The following is a 24,044-nucleotide window of genomic DNA, read 5'->3' on the forward strand; positions in this document are numbered from 1 at the left end:
CGCATCGCTGAGTCCGGTGGCAGACTGGAGAGTGAGCCTGTGCTCGGGGAGATGGAATGTGAAGCTTCTAGAAGCTGCAAGTCCAGCGATCTGGGCTGCTGGATCAGGAGGGGAGAGCCTGGGTCTGGAACCCTTCTGGAGTGGCCCCAGAGGCTTGGAAGGTCTTTCTAGAAAGTGCCCTGTATGGTGCCCATGGTACTCCAGGCAAGCCTGCCCAAGCTGGGAACAGACCAGGTATGCCCTCGGACCCTGGTCGCTTTGAAGCCAGGACTTAGCTCCCTGAGCAGGTGATGCTGAGTGAGGGCCACCCAGGAGTCAGAGCAGGGCAGATGACATTGCCCCTGCCCTTAAGGTTAGGTGAAAATAGATTCTAGAAACCTATAGTCAGGCCGACTGTGGTTTGGTACCCTGGGAGGATGTGTGAACGCAGCACAGGGCCACCTTGCTCATTTTCTCCCCCAAGAGTTGGAAGACTTCCTGGAGGAGGAGACTCTTGAATCGGAAGCTTGAAAGGTGTTCTGAAGTGAGCCAGGCAGGGGGGGTCAAGTGCCTTGGAGGCATCATCTGGGAATCCCCACCATGCCTGGGAAAGTGCTCGTCTCACCTGCAGTTTGCGGAGAGGAAACTGGGCTCCCAACCGAAGAGGTGGGCGCTGGATCCAGGAGACCCACACTGGAATCCTGACCTGGACACTGAGTGGGGCACCCAGTACCAGAGAAAGAAGCAAGGGGCGAGGGCGGGAGGGGCTCCCCCTGGTGGGCATGTGTGGGCACCACAGCCAGAACCTGCGAACCTCAGATAACGGGTGGGCCAGCACCCACCAGGCCCAGCCCCCAGGGTCAGCACTTGTGAGAGCACCACAACGAAACCTGTGCAAAGCACCGGGAGTGACGCCAGCAAATGGAGTGTACATTCCCTGCCCACTGAGACACCCCTGCCTGCCCAGGGTGGGGACACCAGTCATCAAAGGAAATGATAGGCCCTTCCTGATCAAGGGGCTGGGTGCGGGGCGTTCCACACGTGGCCACAGACTCAGGACTTTCCTGCCCACACCCACTCCTACATGGTGAGTGAATAACAGAGAAATGAATGAATGACATGAGGGCTGGACAAAGGAGACCTCGGAAGGTCACCCAAGGCCAGAACTTGAACCCTGCTTTGTCTGTCACTGGGGTCTGTCACCAGGCTCAGCAGGGTCCAACCAAGGGACAAGTCCTACTCAGGAGGCTGCCCCCCATGGGCAGGGCTGCCATGGGGGGTTCTTCCCGGACCCACACACAGGACTGGGCTCAGCACTCTGCAGGGCTCTCCTTTCCCCCATCGTGTGTGTGCATGTGTATGTGTGTGTGTGCATGTGTGCGTGCGTGCGCGTGTGTGTGTGGTGGCCCTTAACAGTTTTCTCATTCCACGGATGAAGCAGGATCAGGGTGAAGGACCAGGCATGCGACAATGGTCTAGCTCTGTGCATCTGTCTCCAGCCGCTTCCAGCTGACTCTGGGAGGAGCCCCAGGTGTCCGGGAGGCGGGCTGGTGTGTGGGCAGGCTCAGCTGGAGCGGCTGGACTCCACCTTCCAGGGCTGCACCTGGCAGCCACAACTTGTGGGCCCCAAGCAGAGAACGGCCTCGCTGCCGCCCCGTTCCCACTCATCCCGGTGTTGCCGCTGCTGCCGACTCTGTGTCCACTCCACTGGACCTGCACACACCTGCTTCTGGCCTGCGGGTACCAGGGAGACCCAAGGGACCGCAGAGCTGGGACGTGGTCCATGGGACAGTCACAAGGTGAGAGCACGGGGCCGCCCACAGGGTCCTCGGAGCTGCAGGCCCGGGCAGCATGGCCTGTCCAGGAAGGAGCTGTGTTCATCCTGCACAGGAAGGAGTGGCACTGAGAACCATGAGGGGCATGGGGTTCATGCTTAGGGACTGCCCGGGCCCAGGAGATCCAGGGCACAAAAAGCTGGACACTGGGGGAGGGTCAGGACATCCGGTCACCCCTGCCCTGAGGACAAGTGGAAGCTGTAGGGGCCATTGCCTGCATTGGGCTTCAGCTAAATGACTGGCTTTGCACAGGTCTGCGAAGATCACAGCAGCATCTGGCGAACAGTGGCCTAGGACCAGGCTGAAGTCAAAGTCAGCTTGCAGGGCCCACTCTAGGGGCCTGAGACCCAAAGCACCTGGAACTCCAGCACCCTAAGAGCAGGAGTTCAGGTGAATTTGATTTGTCCTCCCCGGATGCGGGCTGTTTGCTAAAAGCCCCGGCCAGCCAGCCCCATCCTCGGGACCCCTGCCTCCGCCACCTGGCTCACAGAGGGGTTCACTTGGGGGCACTACCGGACCTCCAGACCCTCTGGTGGTAGTGCTGGTGGGCACTGAGGTGCCTGTTCCCACGTTGCTTCCCTGAACCTCAGTGAACCAGGCCTGGGGGACTCGGACACCATGGGAGACAGCAGGGACCCCCACCCCTGTGGCCAGCCTCCCCTCATCCTGGGCCCTGGGTCTGGCAGATGGGTTCCTCACTGGTCTGCACTTTGGCCAGTTCACCATTGTCATCCAGATCTCAAACCTTTCATCAGGGAACTGACTCGCTTTTCTCCCCTCTCCTGACTTGAAACGTGTGTGTTCTGGAGGGAAAGTTTCTAGTGCTTGCGTGAACGAAACCCCAATTTCCTCTTGCAGGAAGAGGAGGTAATAGAAAAACAAATGATATCTAGAGATTCCATTTTAAATCGTTGTTCTGTTCAACCAGACACAGTCTTATCTCCCCTGCAGATTTCTGACTCATAAAAAGGGAAACCATGATCCTGGGGGATCCGGTAGCCAGCTGCCCCGTGGGAAAGGTCGGAGGTGGCATCCGCCCCCCAAACAGAAAAGGAACCGCCCTCCCCCCACCCCCTCGGTACCGTGCACAGAGTGGCCTCAGCCTGCTTGGGGAAATGCAGGGCTTGACCCCAGCGGGTAGGAAGGACCAGACAAACCCGGGACGGCCGCAGAGGGAGCCCGCGGGAACTGGACAGGGAAGGGCCCTGGTGGCTTAGCCCAGATTAGCGGGATGCAGACAGAGACGCCTGACCCCACGGGTGACTTGGGGCTAGGCCTGTGCCTGGGCCGGACTGTCAAACACTAGGAAATGCAACCCACTGCCGGCCACCAAGAGAAACGTGGACTCAAACGTTTCCAAACTGTCGTGGTGTCGAGCTTGCTGCCTTCGGTCGTCGTGAGGGAACCAGGAGAGAGACTGGCCGTGTTCTGGGGTGTGACTGGGGAACCGCGTGTGGGAAGCCAGTGGTGCAAACCCACCAGCGACTGGGAAAGGCAGGGCTGAGCCAGCTCAGAGCAGCTGGCAGCCACGTGTCCCTGAGAACCTCCAAATGGTGGTGTCCTGGGGGCGCATGAGGGCAGTTCGGGCTGGCTTTGGGGGACTCTGCGTTGCTGGGGCCACCTCTCCAGCTCCAGCTTTTCCTGGGGGCGGCACCCCTGCCAAGCCTACTGCGGAAAGAAAGGAGCTGCGTCTATGGTGGTGCCTGCCGCGGGCATCACAGCGGGTACTAGAGCGGGACCTCTCCAGCGCTGGGTTCGGATGCCAGCCCGGCCACCTGCCAGCAGTCACACGCCTCTGCTGTGAAGTCAGGGTGACAGGGATACTCAGAGTGCGTCTGACAACAGGGTGCGGCGCGGACTGAGTGGCTTGGGCTGTGCTCCTGTGCTCTGCGCATGGCTCAGCGTTAGGGTCTTGCTCCCTGGGTTCCGGTCTGGGCTTAGGGCCTCGCCGTGCTGAAGGCGCCATCTCCCTGGCCGCGGTGGCCGCAGGCTCGTCCTGCATCCTCACAGGGAGGCCGAGCGCCTCTGCCTGCCGCCAGTCCGTCTGCCCTGCTGCGGTGGCCAGTCTGTCCACCCACGAGCTCAGGGGCTGCAGGAACGTCCCTCTGGCTCTCCCATCCGCCTGCCTTCAAACGAGCGGGGCCACACCGAAGCCCGCGTGGGAGAGATTTATTCCGTGAAGGAGAATAAAACAACAGCGGCGACAACAACAGGGTCGGAATCCATTTCAGCCTGACCGATATTTTACACAATCGGATACGTTTGACTAAACTAATGCATATGTATGGGGCCGGCTGCATTTCCATTCAAACCAATGTAAATTACCTTTGACCAATATATTTTCCTGGAAATCAATGCATTTTAACACGAGATAATATTTATGAAATTGAATTTTTTATTGAAGCTAATGCAATTCTATTCTATTTTATGCATTTTTATTAAACTAATGCATTTTAAATTAATCCATTGTATATTAAGTACAACAGACATTGGTACTTACAGTAAAATAATATATGCCCTCTGAAATCAATACAGTTTCAAAAGCCAGTGTTTTCCATTTAACTGAAGGATGTCAAGAATACGGGCCATGAATCCAGGACACGCGAATGTGAAATTGTGTCTCTTCTTCTTTTTTCTAAAATCATTATCACGTAAAAGATATTATGCCTCAGGATATGGCCCGCGGCCCGTGGATTTAGAATGAATTCAGATGACAACAGCGGACTCCATCAAACGGCCTCCTCGGCCGATTCTGACCAAGTGGACTGGGCAATCCTGACTCCGCGGGGGCGGAGGAAGGGGTGACATAAGTTACTTGTCGCTGCTGATAGAGGACTGAAGTTTCTGCGTCATTTACTTACTGATCTGGATCTGGAATGCTGATGTCTTGCGTCAGCTGTGGTCCCTGGAGGGCAGCCATGGGGGCTCCTTGCCATCGGGCACCACTAGGGCCATGTGGGCAGCAGGCAGGAAGGGCATCTGTGCCCCCCACAGAGAGCCGCACCCGGCAGCCTACAGGGGGCCCTGGGGAGTAACCCTCCTGGCCCTGCTCCCAGCTCCAGGGAGCCCAGGAGCCCAGGTGCAGAGGACAAGGGACACTGTCCTGGGCAGTGTGGGCAGCAACACATCCACTGAGTGCCCGGGATCGCCTCGGACTTCCTGGGCCCCTTCCCAGCCCTCGATGGGGCAGGGGGAGGGCGTCAGACAAGCTCCCTCCGGCTTCATGGGTGGTGATGGGGGTCTTGGGCGACGTCTTTCTCCCTGAGAGGGACCAGGCTCTCTCTCCTCGGCCCCTCAGCCTCGAAGCTCCCAGGCCCCTTCTCTGTGTGAGATGCCCCGTGAAAGACAGAAACAACTGTAGGCGGATGAGCCTCCGCGAGACGCAGGCCCTCCTCTCCTTCCAAGGCAGGGTCCCCACGGGCCTTGGGGAAAGGCAAGAGTGGAGGCCAGGCTCTCCTTGGCCCCTCTCTAACAAGGCTGGGATCCATCACCAGCTCTGGGTGCAGCTCGCCTGTGGATCGAAGGTGAGGTGCTAAAGCAAAAGGCTGGGGAGAAGGCGGTGATGGATCCTTGGAGCTCAATGAACACGCTGGAGTTGGGGTGACAGAAGGCTGCTTGGGCCACCAGACGTGATGTGTGGAGCGCTGGCAGCCTCTGGCGACCCTGAGGGAGCCCGAGTCTCCTGCCTTCCGGCTTCCTGCCAACAAACAGCCAGCATTCACGGGGCTTTTCAATCCCATGTTGGTTGAATTTATTCTTTCCTACCACCCAACTCGCCCTGGAAAACTGGCTCTGGGATTTTCTTCCCATCAAGAATGAACCCAGATGCCCAATGTGTGTGTGTGTGTGTGTGTGTGTGTGTGTGTGTGTGTGTGTGTTCTGTTGTGTTTGGGGCCACACCCAGCAGTGCTCAGGGATTATTCCTGGAGAGGCTTGAGAGGACTCTATGAGGTGCCAGGAATCGAACCCAGGTCAGGTGCATGCAAGGCGAGTGCCCTCCCCACTCTCGTCCTGGCCTGGGACACGCTGTTTGACCGCAATGAATGGCAGCACAGTCCCGGAAGCTGCGTCTGCATGTTCCCTCTGGCACAGAAGCCCTTGACAGCCCTCAAGGCCCCAGGACATGCCCTGCATTGTCATACATAGCAGGAGGGTCCCACTTCCACCAGCTTCCTGTCTCTTCCGCAGAGAAACCCCTGGGGTTACGGGAGCCAGCCCCATGCCCTAGGGCCCAGGGAAACGGAGCATATGTTGTTCCTCTGGAACGCTTTGTGGACCACTAGAGTCTTCTAGAAGAGAATTCTGCTATAAATATTCACCTTGCTCCCTTCTCCTCAAGAATGGACTCAGGGGCCTGGAGCAATAGCACAGCGGATAGGGCGTTTGCCTTGCACGCAGCCAACCCAGGTTCGATTCCCAGCATCCCATATGGTCCTCTGAGCACTGCCAGGGGTGATTCCTGAGTGAAGAGCCAGGAGTAACCCCTGTGCATCGCCAGGTGTGACCCAAAAAGCAAAAAAAAAAAAAAAGAATGGACTCAGAAGGTTCTAGAATCTCAGGAACTTCAGGAAATGTAGCCCCTGTCAAAGGTTTAGAGGTGCGAGCCCCTAGCTTTGCCCACTCACCCACTGCCTCGGCATCTCTTGGCCTCTGTCCCTTCGCCAGCAGAAGTGCTGACCGCAGATCAGTCTGAGAAACACGTAGAGTGCCAGGCCTCGCCTGCAAAGCGAACACAGCTGGCTGTTCCCGAGCATCTGTGCACGATCTTAACACGTCCCTGCACGTCGCCCACCCCCAGGTGCGAGGCTGCTGCTCGCGGAGGAATCTAGAGCCCGCACAGGTTTGGGTTCAGAGAAGAGCCGGTTTCAAGGAGTCACCGTGGTCTGCCGAGCGCATCAGGTTGCTGAGAGCCTGGGCATTGGCCGTCCAGGGCCCTGGGCTCAAGCCTCACTTCCTGCTGCGTGGACTCGGTGTCCTGAGTGACAGCACCCCAGTCCGCAGATCGGCTTGGGCGTGCGGTGGGGTTGCACGTGGAGAGCCCTGAGCACAGGACCCTGGGGAGCAGCTGTCGTCTCCCTCGAGAGCTGTCACTTCTCCCCCCACCGGCGTGCGCCGACATAAGTTTGGAGAAAGGGACGCAAAGTTGTGCGGTCTCCGTGCCGCGCTGTCTCCAGAACCAGATGGAGCGCGGGAGAAAATGCCAGGAGGTTACTGGTTGAATTGGAAATTTTTCTTAAATAAAAGCCATCTCCAGGCTTACAGAGGAGAGAGACGGGGTCTGTCGTTAGTGCCTGAGGACTCGTTCTGGGTCCCGAGCTCTGTGGGCCGAGACAGCGGGGCACCTTAGCACCCCACGGAGGGGAGGGTCCGCACCCTCCACGGAGCCACCGAATCCCCCGCCTCAGGTGGGGGGGATCCATAGCAACGTCACATAGTAATCGTCCTTTACATGGAGGACAGTGGGGAGGACGCGTGGTTTCCTGTGGCCCACCCAGGTTCGATCCCCAGCACCCCTCATGGCTCCATATGGGGCAGTTCCTGAGTACACAGCCAGGAGTAACCCACGAGCGCTGATGGGCATGGCCCAAAAACCCATTGAATTTTGTTTGCTGGTTTGTGAGCCAAACCTGGCAGTGCTCGGGGGTCACCCCTGGCTACTCCACGGTCAGCCCTGGCAGTGCTCGGGGAATCAGAGATGGTGCCGGGGTCAGCAGGTACCTCAGCCCCGTGCTCTCTCTCAGGCCCCTCTCAACCCAATTTCGAGACAAGACTTCTGTTCTTTCTTTCTTCTCAAAGCCATCTTGCATAACACCCCCCCCATTTCACAAATAAAAGAAATCATGTCAGGGGGGGGAAGTGGCTTCTCTGCGATAGTGTCAGGATTATTTTGGTTGCAGGTGACAGAAACCTGACTCCTAGCAGTTTAAGAAAAGACAAAGGGATTTATTGGGTCAAACTGATCCGGAGCACCAGAGGTGACAGACATCTCCGGACTGGAGAATTGGTAAACTGAGGCACATTCATACAATAGAATCTCACTTCCCAGTAACAAGGAAGAACGAAGACACGCCGAACACGCCAACAACACAGACAGACTCCTGGCCCCAGTGGTCGCACGTCTGTGGTTTCGTTCATGTGACATCTCGGGTGAGAGACGTCACAAATGGGGGAAGGACTGTGGCTGACGGGCAGGGCAGGTGCTGGGGGCGCACAAGGTTCTGGGCTTGTCCCCTGGCACCGCGGCCCTCTCAGCACTGTGGGGCTGGGTTCTGGTGGCCCCAAACACTCACACAACCCAACCAAGACTCTGTGAACACACCAGGGGCTGGAGGGCAGGGGCACAGTGGGGGAGAAAGGAACGAGAGGGACTTGGGAAGCCCAAGAGATAGAGAGTAGGGAGGGCATTTGTCTTGCATGCAACTGGTCCGGGTTCGATTCCCAGCATCCCAGATGGTCCCCCAAGCACCACCAGGAGTAATTCCTGAGTGCAGAGCCAGGAGTAAGCCCTGAACATCGCTGTGTGTGACCCAAAAGAGCCAAAAAGAAAAAAGAAAAAGAAAAGGGATTTGGGGACTGGGACCAACTCGGCGTAGAAGGCAGTGCTGGTGGATGTGTTTGTTGGGACCCACAAGCACAGAGAGAAAAGGATGGTTTGCCGTCATTAGGTCCATTATGCTTCTGAGGCGAGTCCTGAGGGGATCTGGGGAGTGGTGGCTTAACGGGCACAGTCTCTGTTTGAATGTGATGATTAACTTTGAGCTGGTTGCAAGCATTATGAATACTTTTAATACCACTGAATTATTCACCGTTAAATGGTTAAAATGGGAAGTTTGACATATGATTAAAAAGGAATTTTTTTATGTTCTATTTTACCCTGTTCCTGCCTCCCCCAACACACACACACACACACACACACACACACACACACACACCATTGTTTTGTTTTTAATGTAGTCCAAGAATGGACTTCAGTCATGGCTGCATCCAGCAGACTTCTCTGATAGTGACAAAGATGGCCTTGCAGGTACAGCTTTCTCAGTCTAGGTATGTGAGCCGCAGAGAAGGGCTTCTACCAACGGTCCCTGGTAGTTCTCGGTTTGAATCTCAGTTACTTGCCTTGGAAATGAGTCCCTGCCTCCAATCTGGGGCCAAGGGGTTGGAGCTCTGATTGGCTGGGTCTGGGTCACGTGCCCACCCCCACAGCCGAGGGGGACTAGCCCCACCCAAGCCCTTTGGAGGGAGAGGAGCGGCATGGATGGCAAAGGAAGCCAAGGAGCTTCGCCAACACCCCCCACGCCCAGTTAAATGTTGAATGCCCGGCCCCAACTCCCGGCTCAGCGTTCTCTCGGGCTGCCACTTCACCGTGACATTCTCCCCAGCACAGCCCACGGAAGGACAACATACACTCATCCTTCCATCCCTGGGTTTGCATAAAAACCCACGGCCACGAAGTAGCAACTGCAATGTTTTTCGATCACACAGCGAAGATATTTAAAAATATCACCCATATGTGTTTTAAATACAGGCAAATAGCTGGCACGGCAGCGCGCTTCACACCCGCGTGCCATTCTGAGTTAGAATCTTCTCGCTTCCAACTCTCAGAATCACACGTTGAAGGCCAGACGCACCCAGATCGCGGCGAAGGCTGTGCGTCTGTCTGCAGAATCTTCTCGAAACCGCGCGGCCGGGCCTTCTTCCTCGGGGGCTGGAGGAACCGGGCTCCAGCGTGAGAAGGGCCTTCAGAGCTTCCGGGCTGCGGCCGGCCCGGTCAGCACCGACCCCCCAGAGGACGGCAGCAGCAGAGGGAAGTTGGCTTCGAAGCGCAGGAAGTTCCTAACCTCAGTCGCTAAACCACCCTCGCCATCCCACATACCAGCTGGGCACGGCCTGCCGCCTGCCCGGCCATCAATTCCTGAGGGGCTTCAGCCTCTCCAACCCACCTTGCCTCTGCACTGCTCTCACACCTCGTGTTTTCTCACTTTCAGATTTATGCTTGGGGCTGGAGCAATAGCACAGCGGGTAGGGCGTTTGCCTTGCACGCGGCCAACCCGGGTTCAATTCCCAGCATCCTATCTGGTCCCCTGAGCACTGCCAGGGGTAATTTCTGAGCACAGAGCCAGGAGTAACCCCTGTGCATGGCCGAGTATGACCCAAAAAGCAAAAAAAAAAAAACCCAGATTTATGCTTGGCGTTAACATCCCAAATACTACCCTCCCGCCCTCAGGCACGGATGATTCCCAACGCAGAGTGGCGGTGGATGTTATCATCGACTACCTTACCTAGACCTGCAGGGGTGTGGCCCAGGATGTGGCACTTGCATCTCCTGCGTGAGGCCCTGGCTTTGATCCCCAGAACCGCTGAGTTTAATTTTTGCAAAGAGGTGCGGCGGTAAGCTAGCCTGCACGAGCTCCAGGAACCGGCCATCCTCTGCGTGATATCCCCGCTGGTCTCCTGCCCCTCATGGCCCCCATATGGCTGCCCCTGCACCAGGTTGCACATCAGGTTCGGAAAAGCCCACGGTCCAATTCCCTTCTAAGTCCCTGAGCCGACTTCTCTGCTTCCTACTGGCCAGGACATGCCCCCTCCTCAGTCCCCTCCTTGGCCATTCAAAGCAACGGGTGAGCACCAGGAGGCAGGAAGAGGGAAGAGGAAGAAGAGACAGGCAGAGGGGAGGACAGGCCAGGGGAGGGAGGCGGGAGATTTCAGGAGCTCTTGGGGCGCTCGTGGGTCCTGCTGTCTGATCTTTCTTGGGATTTATTTTGATCTCGATTCGGATCACTTCAGTCCTTCCTGGGAACCCTGATCTCCTCACCCCTCCTTGGGGACCCGGCATGCACCTCTGTGCCCTCACTGCCTGGGCTGGATTTAGGCGCTTTCATCCTCATTCACCTTGTTCCTCCCTCCCCACTTCCTTCTGCATCTCCCTTCCTGGGGAGCCGGTCCCTCTGGCAATCCTGAAACCCACACAGCTGCGGGGTACCAGGTGTTTCTTTGGAAGTCTGTGGTGGGCCCGTTTACCCACATTCCCTGCCCAGGACTAGCGTAAAGAGAGACTTTTTTTTTCTCAAGCCACTTTATGTGGTTAGCCGGATATTCCGTGGCAGAAAGAGCCATGTGCCAGGCTGCGTGCTGGCAGTGTGTGGTGCTCTCGCTGAGGACCAGGGCAGCGAGAGCACTGTGGGATGTGGCCACCTCCACTGACAGATCAGCAGTCCCCTGGTGTCCCCCGTGAGTGTGGCCCCCGCCTAAACCTGGGACACCCAGCGCCAGAGCCTCCGCTCCCCCCCCCCCACGGGCACATTTTGTGGCATCTGTGAATCACATGGTCTGTGTTTAGTATTCCTCTGAAACCTGGCTCACTTTTTACTCAAATAGATGTCTCTGTGGAAGGAAGCTTTCTATCATCACTCTAACCGGGAAACCCTCATCTCTTGGCATAAGCAGAAAACAGTGGCATAGAAATAACTGTCTTGAGAGCGACGGATTCAATTCTGGTCTCAGGGGCTGTGCCCGGTCCCTGCTGACCACAGAGGACCCAGGACAGCAGAGGTGTGTAGGCTGGCCAGCGCCTGCCAGGTTTGTGCCTTTTTTTTTTTTTTTGCTTTTTTGGGTCACACCTGGAGATGCTCAGGGGTTACTCCTGGCTCTGTACTCAGGAATTACTCCTTGGCAGTGCTCAGGGGACTATGTGGGATACTGGGACTCGAACCTGGGTTGGCCGCATGCAAGGCAAATGCCCTACCCGCTGTGTTATTGCTCCAGCCCCAGGCTTGTGCCTCGGGATTGTCAGAGAGAGCAAGAGACTCCGAGCAGAGGCCACAGATGTTCCCTCTGCTCTCTGGAAGCATCTGGAATGGTCTAGAAACAAGGTCTTGGTCTTGAAATTCTACAGGGGGGGGGTAGCTCTGCCCCGCCCACAATCTCCTAGTTGTTTCTGCACTGATACCATGGGCTGTTCCCACATTCTGGGGGTCGAGCCCCCACTTTAGGCTCTTCCTTTCACCTCTGACCTTGACCCCAAGCGACCCAGGCAGAAGCAAAGAGAGTCGGGGGGGGGGGGCTTCCCGCCAAGCCCCTCCCCTTATCCTGGGGGGTCCCTGCGTTCATTCTTTTACTTAAATTCCTCCAGTTGGAAAAAGCGTGAGAGAGGGTCACGCTGGTGACATTTGCTGATAGCAAGCTGGGCCCATCCCGAGGGACTCCCGAATTTGCAGGGGGGTGTGTGCTGGCCAGCGGGCACGGGGACGGTGAGGTACGCAGACAGGGTGCTGGGAAGGGGCTTTGCGGGCGAGATCTACACTCGTGGTGCATTCAGGGGTCACACGCTCACTTGGCCCTACTGCCGCCCCTGTAGACAAATAGCCGCTCAGCACCCCAGAAATCTCCCTCCCTTCGGTGAGCAAAAGGAAAGGAGCCCCATCACATCCAGGGCTGCTGCGAGGCATCCCACTGTCCCGGACCCCCCAGGGGTGGCACCCCCACAATGGACAACTCTTGGGAGTGTTTGAGGAAAGGGAGGCAGGGCCAGGGCTGGGGTGGGCTAGTGAGGCCCAGCTGAGTGCGGGTCGATTCAAGCAGGAGCCACCAGAACCCAGGGGCGCACTGCACCCTTCAGAGGCCTCCAGGGAGCTGAGAAGGAGCTCCAGGTGCGAGCACAGTGCCGGCGCCTGAGTTCACTCCCCTGAGCACCACAGGGAGTGACCCCTGAGCACCACTGAGAGTGACCCCTGAGCACAGGGCTAGGAGTACCCCCACCACCACCATTTACGAAGTTGGAAGTAGCTCTTGGGCACTGCCAGGCATGATGCCAAAATGCATCCGGCCAACAGGTACCTCTCATCACGCTGCTCAAGGGCTGAGCTCGTGCTTGGCAGGTGGGGCGCAGGGTCAGGCCCCAGTCATGTCCTGTGGGTGCTCCTGAGGATGACTTCCCTCCTGCGGGGGCTGCTCGACCCAGAGCCCCTGCCAGGCCCCGCTGACAGCTGCCCACAGCCCCGAGCCCGTGTCCCCAGCCTGTGTCACCAAGACGTCTCCACGGCCCGTTTCCTCTCGTCCCTCCTGGGACGGCTCACAGGTGAGCCTTGCAGAGACACACAGGGCTGGTGTGGTTGGCCCTGACCACCCTGGGCTCTGCAGGAGGAGGGGGCAGCTGTCCCGGACAGCGGGGGAGCGACAGGATGTCTCGGCTAAGTCAGGGAGATGGTGTCAGCCTGTCCTTCTGCCCTGGCCTGGAGGAGAGAGAGGCCCCGGGAGAGACGTAAGGTGTGGGGTGCCTGGGACGGGGTGAGGGGGGCGGGCTTTGTGCGCATGACCCGGAGGTGGAGAGGCTCTGGGTCACACTCTCTGCATAGCAGTCTTGGCCCCGAGGGTCCCCGCAGCACTTCTGGGCAAGGGAAAGAAAATGGACCGGGTTGCGGACCCGTGAGCACATACCTCGGGGCTCTGGGCATGTTTCTGGGCATCTCGTGGCCGAGTCCTGCGGGGGTCCTGGCCCTGAAAGCCCAGGGCTGCGCTGAGCGCTCTGATTGCTCCCAACTTCCACTTGGAGCTTTGACTTGTTTTGGTGGCAGTGGTGGGGCTGGGGGCGAGGGGGGGGACCATGTGGCGGAGCCGGGAACCCCATCAGGGTGGGTGCATGCCTGCACCCCCTCTCTCCTGCCCTGCAGCTCCGATGGGATGGTCACTAATCACAGCTCGGAGGGAGAGATGAGAGCGTTGACACCCACTGGCCACGCAGGCCTCACTCACGGCCAGGGTGGCCCGAGGGGGCTCGTGGGACCAGAGACTGATGCAGGGACAGCCTGGGGCGGTGGGGGCACAGCAAGCTGAGAGCGCCCAGGCTGGGCCGCAGCAGGGTGGGTGGGGGGTGGGGGAAGACCTGCAGGATCAACCCAGGCTGGGACCCAGGGACCTGGCACCGCTCGCCGCCTGCCGGCCAGATGCCCGCGTGGAAGGAGTGCCCAGGCTGAGAGACGCGTGCTCTGGGTCCCCGACGGTCCTGCGCTGGCTGATGAGACTTCGGTCACCCAGGTCCCGCCTGCTGCCGGCTGCAGCCTCCCTTGGGGAGAGCCGGGCCCCGGCTGGAGCTGGAGCCTGGAACAGGGTCAGCAAATACGCCAAGTGTCCACCAGGTGGGGCTTCAGCCAAAGCCGGGCTCCCAAGGCCCCGCCCAGGGAGTGCACCTGGCTGGCGGCACAGAGGTCCGGGGAGGTCAGCTGACCTGGGCGCCTGGCTGTGCTGTGCCCACGTGTGTGTGACACACAGGCGTGTCCCAGAGGGTCTGCTTCCAGCTGGCGTGCAGATGTGGCTGAGGATGCGTCTGCATGCTCAAGACAACACACGAGTGCGTGTGCAGATGCCTAGGGTGTCTGCGAGGGGGCAGACCACAGTGCAGATGTTCATGTCCGGGCACACACATGTGTGTTAAGATGTGTGTGATGGGGGCAGTCGGGATGCTGGCCCGAGGACCTGAGGATAGTTTCAGGGGCTCTTTCTCGGAGACTGGGGTAGATGCCTCTCGGACCCGATGCCCGGACGGGAAGGGCATGTGAACGGGGGCTGGCGGGAAGGTCCCATCTGCTCTCTGAGTCAGGGGTTTGATGGTGTGGAGGGGCCTCTGCTGCCCTGGACACTGAGTTCTTTACGAGGTCGCCATCATCGTCTCCTCCTCATCCTTGTCCTCGTCCTCCTCCTCCTCTTGCTGCTCCTCCCCCTATCTCTTCCCCCCTCCCTCCTTCCCTCCCCCTCCTTCTTCCCACACCTGGCGGTGCTCAGGGTTCCTCCTGGTGGTGCTCAGGGGGCCAAATGGGGTGTTGGGGACCAAACCTGGGTTGGCCACATGCAAGGCAAACGCTCTCCCTCTCCCTGCTGTACTAACTCTCCTGCTCCATTTTACCGAGGCTTCTGGGGCTGGAGGGACAGGAACCCACCCTTGAAAGGAGAGCGTCCAGCTTCCTGAGTTCCGGAAGGTCTGGGCTTGGGCTCAGCCCCTCACGGGTGGGACGCAGGCTCAGTGCCCCTCCAGAAGACAGAGGCAGCGGGAAGGGTGAGGGGCCACAGTGAGGGTGAAGAACTTGCCCCCAGCGGGGTCATACTGGCTCCTGGCCTACGGCGCGTTGCTTACTGGCTTCCAACCCCGTTCTCAGAAGCTGAGAACTGGACACAGCGCGTGGGAGCCTCAGGCTTCCCGGGAAGGGGGTGGGGGGCGGGGGTGAGCGCCTCCTGCTGGTGAGACTGTGACAACACAATGGCGGGGATGAGGGTGACCAAAAACAGCTCCTGGGGCCCATCTTGCAAGAGAGGAGCAGAATTCTTTCTCGGGGTGTTCGGCTGCATTTTGCTGACTAGGTGCAGCACGGGGACCTCAACTTTGAGGGAGGAGGAGTGGGGGGCTATGGAGGAAGAGGGATAGGGGAGAGAGAGAGAGAAGAGAGAGGGAGGGAGGGAGGGAGAGAGAAGATGCGAAGCAGCTTGAGGGGAGAGGGATTAAAAATTGAGACTGGGGGCTGGAGCGATAGCACAGCGGGGAGGGCGTTTGCCTTGCACGCGGCCGACCCGGGTTCGATTCCCAGCATCCCATATGGTCCCCCGAGCACCGCCAGGAGTAACTCCTGAGTGCAGAGCCAGGAGTAACCCCTGATCATCGCCGGGTGTGACCCAAAAAGCGAAAGTAAAATAAAATAAAATAAAAAGTAAAAATAAAAATAGACACCGCAGTGTTTGCTGTGAGGAAGGGAACACTGGGGAAAGAAGGAAGCAGAAAAGATTTTCTGAGCTGAACTGCTGGTGCCCTTAAGAAAGCCTGTCGTTGGGGCCAGAGAGGGTCGGACCCTTGTCTTGCCTGCAGCTGACAGTTTTTGGCCCCCAGCACCCCTTAGGGCCCCCCCACCCCAGCACCACCTGGGCACAGAGCCAGGAATAAGCCTTTAGGCTACGTGTGGCCTAAAAGCCAAAAGGAGCTCTGGGTTCCGGAGCCCCCACTTTGCAGAAGGCCCGTTTCACCCCCAGAACTCCCCTGAGGACTGCCGGGCGTGACCCCCACACTCTGAGCTGGGCACAGCCCCTCAGCGCTCTGGGTTGGCCCGAGGCGAACGAAGGGCTTTGCAGGTGCCGGGCCTGAGTAGCACCACACGCTGCCCCCAGCACTGCCCGAAGTGACCGTGGCAGTCCCTGGACACTGCAGGGCCAGGCAGTGCCAGTGAAGGGCACTCTCCCGGCATCGGCAGTCTCCCGGCATCCCCCTCCCCCAAGACTGCATCACGGAGCCCTTCTCAGGTCGGGGGGTGTGACTGTCCAATGTCCTTGGCGCTGATGGAGGTTTGGGTGCCAAGGGGGCACAACATTGAATGTGGCCAGCCGGTTGGGAAGGGGCGATTCCGACCCTTAAATCCTGTGGCAGAGGAGGTCACCTTCTGCCGCTGAGGTGTGTGTGGTGGGCAGAGCTACCAGCGGAACCAGCCTCCCAGGGGTCCAGAGGGCTCTGGACACTCCCTGATGCTCAGGCCCCAAGTTTCTGGGACCTTGCCGGTGCCAAGGCGAGCTGCGTTCCGGGGATGCTAGGGGAGGTCACCCCAGTTTCCAGCTGCAGATTCAGGGCCCTTGGGAGGCTGAGAGACCCGCCACAGGGAGCCGGAGCACAGCGGGGAGGCCTGGCGAGCCGCAGGCCCGGGTTGAATCTCCGCGCATAGTCCTCGAGCAATGCCCAAAGTGATTCCTGAGCACTGAGCAAGGAGTAATTCCTGAGCACTGCCAGGTGAGATCCCAAAACCAAAAAAAGAGAAAAAGAAAGAAAACCCACCACAGACAAGGCACAGAAAATTCAGCTGGACACAGATCCCAGGTTCCGAACGAATGTTCTGTGCAGGCAGAGTTTCTCTCTTTAAATCCATGGTCTGGGCGCCTGTGTCTGGCCTGGTCTGGGGGTTGATGTGAGGTGGGGCTCTCCCTGGGGGATTGCCTCAGGGACAGCCATTTGTCTCAGCACCAAAGGAAAAAGGAAATCTTACCCCGCCACCATGTTTTTTTCTTTCTGAGTCCACCTGGCGATGCACAGTGGTTACTCCTGGCTCTGCACTCAGGAATCACCCCTGGCAGTGTGCTCACGGGACCATACGGGATGCTAGGAATCGAACCCTGGTCGGCCGCATGTAAGGCAAACGCCCTACCCGCCGTGCCATTGCTCCAGGTCCCCCGCCCCCATTTTTAATGCCAGCCCTACCTCCTGGTTTGTATGTGTGTATGCATGTGTGAGTGTGCATGTGTGTGTGCGTGAGAGAGAGAGAGAGAGAGAGAGAGAGAGAGAGAGAGAGAGAGAGAGAGAGAGACTTGGTACCCAGGCTTCAGATTCTGTCCCCTGAGTCTCTCTGTCCTTCCTGTCTTGACCATGGTAGACATAAGAGCCGTCTCCCAGGGACCCTGACTGAAATTTTTTTTTTCTTTGCCTTTTGAGTCACACTGGGCGATGCTTAGGGGTCACTTGTGGCTTCACACTCTACTTTACTCAGGGGACCCTATGGGATGCCGGGGATCGAACCCAGATCTCCCGCATGCAAGGCAAACACCCTCCCTGCTGTCCTATCACTGACCCCCGCTGGCTGGAACTTTTTAAAATTCCAAATTAGTTTGCCCCTGAGTGCTGTGTCCCTAGGCTGCCTTAAGCCCTACTGGGTGCCCCTCACCTCCCCTCAAAAATAACAGAAACAGAATTTGGGGCTGGATCATGTATTTTTTACACATAGGACCCTTGGTTCAACCCCTGTCCCACATGGTCCTCTGAGCACTGCCAGGAGCAATCCCTGAGCACTGAGCCGGGAGTAGTTCCGAGCAACACCTGGTGCTGCCTTAAAAATTAAAAGTCAAATAGATGAATGAAGAGTGGGGCCACCTTCTGCATGCCCATGGCATCAAGGGCCTTGCCAGCGTGGTGGTGGTGCCAGGGGTCACACTCAGGGCAGGGCACGAACTAGGCATGACCCGAGCGGTCTCCCCACCTCCTTCATGAAGATCAGGGGAGGCTCCCAACAGTGCTCAGGGAGCCTGGGCATCAGTCCTGGGCCCCGCCCCGTGATGTGGGGGCCATCTGGACCACACTTGCCATTGCCAGGGATCAAACCCGTGGCCTCATGCATCAGTATCTGCACAATACCTGCACACCGACCCCTCAGCCATCTCTTCTCTCTGGCCCCTCACTAAGGTGGTTTTGTGAGGAGACCTCTAAAAATTTTTTTTTGTTTTGCTTTGGGGGTCACACCCAGCCATGCTCAGGGGTCCTGGTGGTGCTCGGGGGCCATATGGGAAGCCGGGTATCGAACCTGCGTCAGTGCATGTAAGCAAGCACCCTACCCGCTGTGCCATCGCTCTGGTCCCAGAGGTACCTAGTTTTGCGGGCACCCAGGTACCAAAGGGAGGGGCAGCCGTCCCCACCAGCTCTCTGACTGATCAAACCCTTCTGCAGACCAGAGAACAGAGTGGGTGTCCAGCGTCTCCTGCGGGTGAGAGAGCATAGGGAAGGGAGCAGGAGGTGGTGAGCCCCGCGGCAGATGGGGCTTCTGACGTGGCGGGCGCGACAGTGGGACAGGCGAGCGCCTTCCTTCCTGCTGTGCCCTCTCCAGCGTGGCGGCACTAGGGCCCACGGTTAGGGTGTTCCTCACTTCCCACACATCTGCCTTTCCACACATTTCCCCTCCCCGTAAAAGCCTAGGAATGGGCTGGCGAGACAGTATGGCAGGTCTACACTGACCTTGCTCATGGCTGACCCGGGTTTGATCCCCAGAACCACCTGTGGTCCCCCAGTACTGTCAGGATGATCCCTGAGCAGAGCCAGACACAGCCCTGAAACAAAAACCAAAGCAGAACAAAATCAAGAAGGCAAGGCGGGGGCGGGGGGGGGGGGGGGCAAAGACGTAACACAGGAGCTAAGGTGCTTGCCTTGCATGCTGCAGGCCTGGGTTCGATCCCCAGCACTGTTGAGCCCTGGTCAGGCCCTTCTCAGCTTTCACGGGAATGCAGGCTCTGCCCGCCCCAGGCCCGGCCCAGTCCTGCAGTCCCTGAGCCCCGGTGCCCAGGAGGAAGACGAGGCTCAGAGAGGGGGAGAGCTTGCTCCAGGTCACAGAGCATGCAGGGCGCAGAGCAGGAATCCACATGGAGACAGGCTGGCTCCGGAGCCACTGCCACGCTCTGAGCGCTCATTCGGTGTGATTTATTTATGAAGGGGCGGCCAGCCTGAGGGACTGTGGCTGCAGCATGGGGTCGGGCAGCCCACACGGGACCCGCTCCAGCGGGAGGCCAGAACCTGCCTTCTGGCTGGCACCATCTCCTGCCACAGCCAGCCTGGGGACTCTGCTGGCCTTCACTGGCTGGCAGCTGTGGTGGGCAATGCGGAGCCAACCCAAGGATGTCTCTTTTGTTTCAGCTTTGATGCTGGGGATCTCACCTTATGGTCGTGGCTCAGGACCCGCGAGTATCTGCCCGGGTTCTGGCCCTCCGTGAACCGCCTGGAGGATCTGGCTCCTGGTCTGCAGCCATTTGGGGGACATGTTGCCCCCTGGGGTGGGGGCACTGCTTCCTTTCCATTTTTTAATAGATTATACATGTTTTTTTCTGATTTGGGGGCCATACCAGGCAGTGCTCAGAGCTTGGCTTTGTGCTCAGGGCTCATTCCTGGTGGGGTTCAGAGGACCATCGGGGGTGCCAGGGATTGAACCAGGGCAGCCATGTGAAAGGCAAGCACCCTCCCCACTTGTACTATCACTCCTGCCCCTTTTTCCTTTTTTTTGCTTTTTAGGTGACACCCGGTGATGCACAGGGGTTACTCCTGGCTCTGCACTCAGGAATTACTCCTGGCGGTGCTCAGTGGGACCATATGGGATGCTGGGAATCGAACCCGGGTCGACCCTGTGCAAGGCAGACGCCCTACCCGCTGTGCTATTGCTCCAGCCCCTTTCCCATTGTTTGTTTTTAATCCTCATCTTGGTGCATGGGTTTTTGAGAATCCCAGAATCTACCAGCAAGCAGGAAGCTACTTATGTTTCTTTATATCTGCAAGTGTGTGTGTGTGTGTGTGTAAAGAGTATGACAAGAACATGAAAAACAGCTTTTCACGAAAATATTTATTATTTTAATACATTAGTCCCCCAACCCAAGGCTGAGGGTTTGCTGAAAGGTCTGAATTTCTTGACTTACCATCTTTCATTAAGGACCACCCATAATGATATTACTGCCCTCGATAACTCTGTTTAGGGGGTAAACACTTAACTGCTTAATTCATTATTGCTGAGCCGGAGACGGTAACAGATGCCTTCGAAATGTGAGTCCCCACATCTCATAAGGCACCAGCTCACAACGCACTTGGAGCATGGTGGGGAGAGACGGCTGAAATTTATTTTGTGAATAAAGCAATAAGCCACTAAGCAAAGCTAATATGTTTCAGCCAAGACAGAAAGACACGATCATTCAGTATTTATGTAGCAGCCCGTTCCTCAGTGGGACTGCAAGTTTCTACCATTAAAATTGTCGGAATTCTTCAGAGACCTACTGCATTAAGTCATTTAAAAATATCACAGACTTAAAACAATCTGAATTATTGGATTTTCTCACTGCTCCTCGGTAAGCATGTTTGCTGTGGCAATTTCCGGCTTGGCCAAAGGTGCAGAGTGTGTGTGTGTGTGTGTGTGTGTGTGTGTGTGTGCGTGTGTGTGTGTGGCAGTTAGAAAAGTAGAAAAGTTTCATGGAGGATTTTCATTCAGAAGCAAAGTCAGGCATTCATTTACTATTTTCTTTTAACTTTTTCTCTTGACATTCTTTCAGATTCCCAGAAATGTTGCGAGCAAAGTACAAAAAATGTCTGTGAACCCTCCAATGTCAGCCCCTGCAGCACTCGCTCGACCGTTCTAAGTAGATTGGTAGAGATAAGTGAACAGACACAAACTCCTTTGGCCAGAACCTTCGAGAGTGAGTTGCAGACATGATGTCTGTTCCTTTCCTCCCCATACTCCACTGCACTCTCTAAAAACAAGGCTATTGTATTACACAGCTGCAGCACAGCGATGAAAACCAGGAAATTAACATTGATAAAGTACTATTATCTAATCTATTGACTTTATTCTAAATGTACTATTGGCTCCAATTAATGCACTTGATAGTCAAAGAAAGTCCCGGATCACGATTCGCTTTAATCCCTTGTCAAATCTCCGTCGCTTCCCTTGAATCTGGAATCGTTCCTCGGTCTTTCTGTGTGTTTCATGTGACAGTGACATTTCTAAAGGGAACAGGCTGTTTCTGTGGTAGAATTTCCCCTCCGCTTGGGTTCGGCTGCAACGTCTTTGCAATTCGATTGAGACTCTGCACCTTTGGCAGGAAAACCACAGAAGTGATGTCGAGTTCTCTCCGCGGACATCGGGCACTACATGATGTCAACTGATCTGGGACTGCGAAGTCAGACAGACATTTAGAATGATCTTTTATCCGAACCTTGGCTTGTTAAAAATTTGCTAGGAAGGTTTCACACTTGCTCCCTGCTTTCTATTACAGGTCTTTTTTTTTGTTTTGTTTTAAATCTGACTCAAAGGCAAGGAAGTTGGGAGCTTTACAGATGCTCAAGAGAAAATGTGGCCGTTTAAAAAAAATTGCAATGCGATAGTTATGAAATTTCCCTAAATTCATTTTGCAGAATGAGAGCTGTAATTTAAATGTGAAGTTATTGAGAGCTGAGAGAAACCACACATCACGTGCAATTTAATCTGGCAAGGAAACAGCACTCAGAATTGCTAACTAGGCCTAATTCATTACGTCCTGGTGAACGCCGTACTTTTGGTCCTGTGTCTTTCAACTTGTGCATTAATATATTTACACAGGCCTCATGGAAAATGTATGGGGATCGCAATAGAAATACTGTATCCTTGTTTAAATCACATTACATTTTTTAAAAAACCAGCTGTGTGATTGCTCGGAAAGATCACACCTTCCTCCAAAGCATTTGTGAAACAATTATTTACATTACATTAAAAACTTTAATTGCCTTGAAGCACGTGCTCCAAGACACAGATATTGGAAAATCATCAAAAATATCCATCAAGATTCTCTCCCCTTTACAACTCTTCCAAACTTTATCTTTTTTATAACCCTCTGTATTGATCTATTGTCCCAGACCAAGAGTGATGTCAGAAGTCCAAGCTGGGTCATAAAAAGAGAATATAATTTCCATTTGCTGTCTATAAAAGCAAATCTTTTGACCAGAGAAAAACGCCCTGGGTGGGGGGGGGGGTAGGAGAAATGAAGAGGTTAGATTTGGGGAGGGACCTGCCGGAGAGGTAGGGGCACCCCACAGGTCAGGCGGGAATGTGGAGGGTGGGCTGGTTGGTGCAGGGGCGGTCTGAGTTTCTCCTGGGGTGGGGTGGGGGGTGTGAGGTGTTGGAAGAGGATTGGGGGCCCGGCGCCCCGACACAGTGAGCAGCAAAATAATAGAGAGAAGACTGCAGAATCGTGCAAAAACCCTGGTCAGCCGTGTCGATCCCGGGACGTGAACCCCTCAGCCCCTGACCCCCAAGGCGGTCCGCCCTCCAGGAGCCCACGCTGGAAGGGGCCCGGGGTCCCGTCCTCGGCTAAGGACCAGCCGGATAATCACGATGATGGACAGCAGGGACTTCCTTGGCTGGGAAGGACCTGGAGGTTCCCCACAGCAGGGCGAGAGCTGCCCGTTCTTTAAAGATCAACAAAAGTCAGCTCCCGGGGCGCGGGGGCGGGGGGTGCTCCAGAGAGGCCCCCGCAGTCGTGACGGCCGGGGGAAGTTGCGGGGGGCCTTAACCTGGAGTCGGCCCCGCGCCCCCAGGGAGAGGCGTCGCGGGGTGCTGCGGGGCCCTTCCCGGGCCGCGGCGTCCACGCGGCGGGTGCGGGCCGCGGCCGGCGGAGGCGCGGCGACGGCGCAAGGCACGTGCCGGGGGGGCGCGGGCGGAAAGAGCCCCCCGCCCCAGGTCCGCGGCGGCGGCGGCGGCGGCGGCGGACAGGTGCGGGCGGGGGCGGGCGCGCGCGGCGCCGGCGCGCCCCCGCCCCGAAGTTCCCCGCGCATCGACCCGCGCGTTACGTCAGTATCGATAAGTTTGCAAAAGCCAAAGTCAAGTGCGGCCGCGCGCACACGGCCCGGACCCGGGGAGATGCGGCGGGCGCTCCGCGGGCCCGGGAGCCGGCGGCAGGCAGGGCAGCGGCGGCGCGGGCGCCTCCCGGCGAGGCGGCCTCCCCCCGGCCCTCCCCGCCCACCCCGGCCCCGGCCGCCTCCCCCGGGCGCTCCCCGCGCGGCGCGCTCCGCCCGCGCCCTCCGGGGGTCGGGGGGGCGCGCGGCTGCCGGGCCCGGCGGCGGCGGCGGCGGCGGCGCGGCGCGGCGGCGCCGAGGGGCGGCGGGGGCCGGGGGCGGCGGGCGCGCGGGGGGCGCGGGCGGCGGCGGCGGCGGCGGGCCCGGGGGGAGCCCAGCCCCGGGGCCGCGCGCGGCCATTGAGCGGAGCCAAACTCCGGTGTGCGCGTCCGCTCGCCCCCAAGATGGCCGCCAATGTGGGATCGATGTTTCAATATTGGAAGCGGTTTGATCTGCGGCGACTCCAGGTCAGCGCGGGCGCGGGCGGGCGGGCGGCGGGCGGCGGGCGCGGGCGGGCGCGGGCGCGGGGCGCGGGGCGCGGGGCTCGCGGGGCTCGCGGGGCCGGCCGCCCGCTGCCCATCGATGGGTATCAGGAATCGATCGCGCCGCTGCTCTTTGTTCGGTTCGATCATCGATCGGCCGCCGCGGCGCGCCGGGGAGCGCGCGGGCCGGCGGGCGGGCGGGCCGCGGGCGCGCGCGGGGGCCCGCGGGGGCGGCCGTCCCGGGCCGGGGGCTGCGGCGGGACCCCCGGCCGCCCCCCGCGCGCCGCACTTTGCGCGCCTCCCAACTTCGCGGCGGGCGCCGCGTGCCGGTCCGCGCCCCGCGCGGGCTGGGCGGGAGGAGGAGGAGGAGGAGGAGGAGGAGGGCCGGGGAGGAGGAGGAGGACCGAGCACCGGGAGGACGGCCAGGCGGCGGCTCCGCGCCCCGCGCCGCCGCGCAGCCCCGACCCGCCGCCGCCAGCACCGGACCGGCCTCCGGAGCCGGCAGCGCTGCCCTCGGCCGGGCTCCCGGGGTTCGTTCTCGCGTCCCGCCTCCCTCCCGCGCCCTCCCCGTCCTCCCCGTCCTCCCCCCCTCCCCGAGCGCCCACCGGGCGGGCGCTGCGGAGGGGC

The 24,044-nt window shown here is 58.3% G+C and overlaps 2 protein-coding genes across 4 annotated transcripts in view; one reads left to right on the forward strand and one right to left on the reverse strand.

Moving 5' to 3' along the window:
* The window catches only part of MYL2 (myosin light chain 2), an 82,113-nt gene that overhangs the window by 55,581 nt on the left and 2,488 nt on the right, over positions 1–24,044 (reverse strand). The window lies entirely within an intron of this gene.
* The window catches only part of CUX2 (cut like homeobox 2), a 169,887-nt gene continuing 169,090 nt past the window's right edge, over positions 23,248–24,044 (forward strand). For all 3 annotated transcript variants that reach the window (XM_056107231.1, XM_056107233.1, XM_056107232.1), the window contains exon 1: positions 23,248–23,402. In XM_056107231.1, the coding sequence (XP_055963206.1) occupies positions 23,340–23,402 (63 nt within the window). In that variant the 5' untranslated portion in view covers positions 23,248–23,339. The remainder of the gene's footprint in view (positions 23,403–24,044) is intronic.

The sequence above is a fragment of the Sorex fumeus genome, unplaced genomic scaffold (genome assembly GCF_029834395.1).
Source record: "Sorex fumeus unplaced genomic scaffold, SorFum_2.1 ptg000155l, whole genome shotgun sequence".
Classification (NCBI taxonomy): Eukaryota; Metazoa; Chordata; class Mammalia; order Eulipotyphla; family Soricidae; genus Sorex; species Sorex fumeus.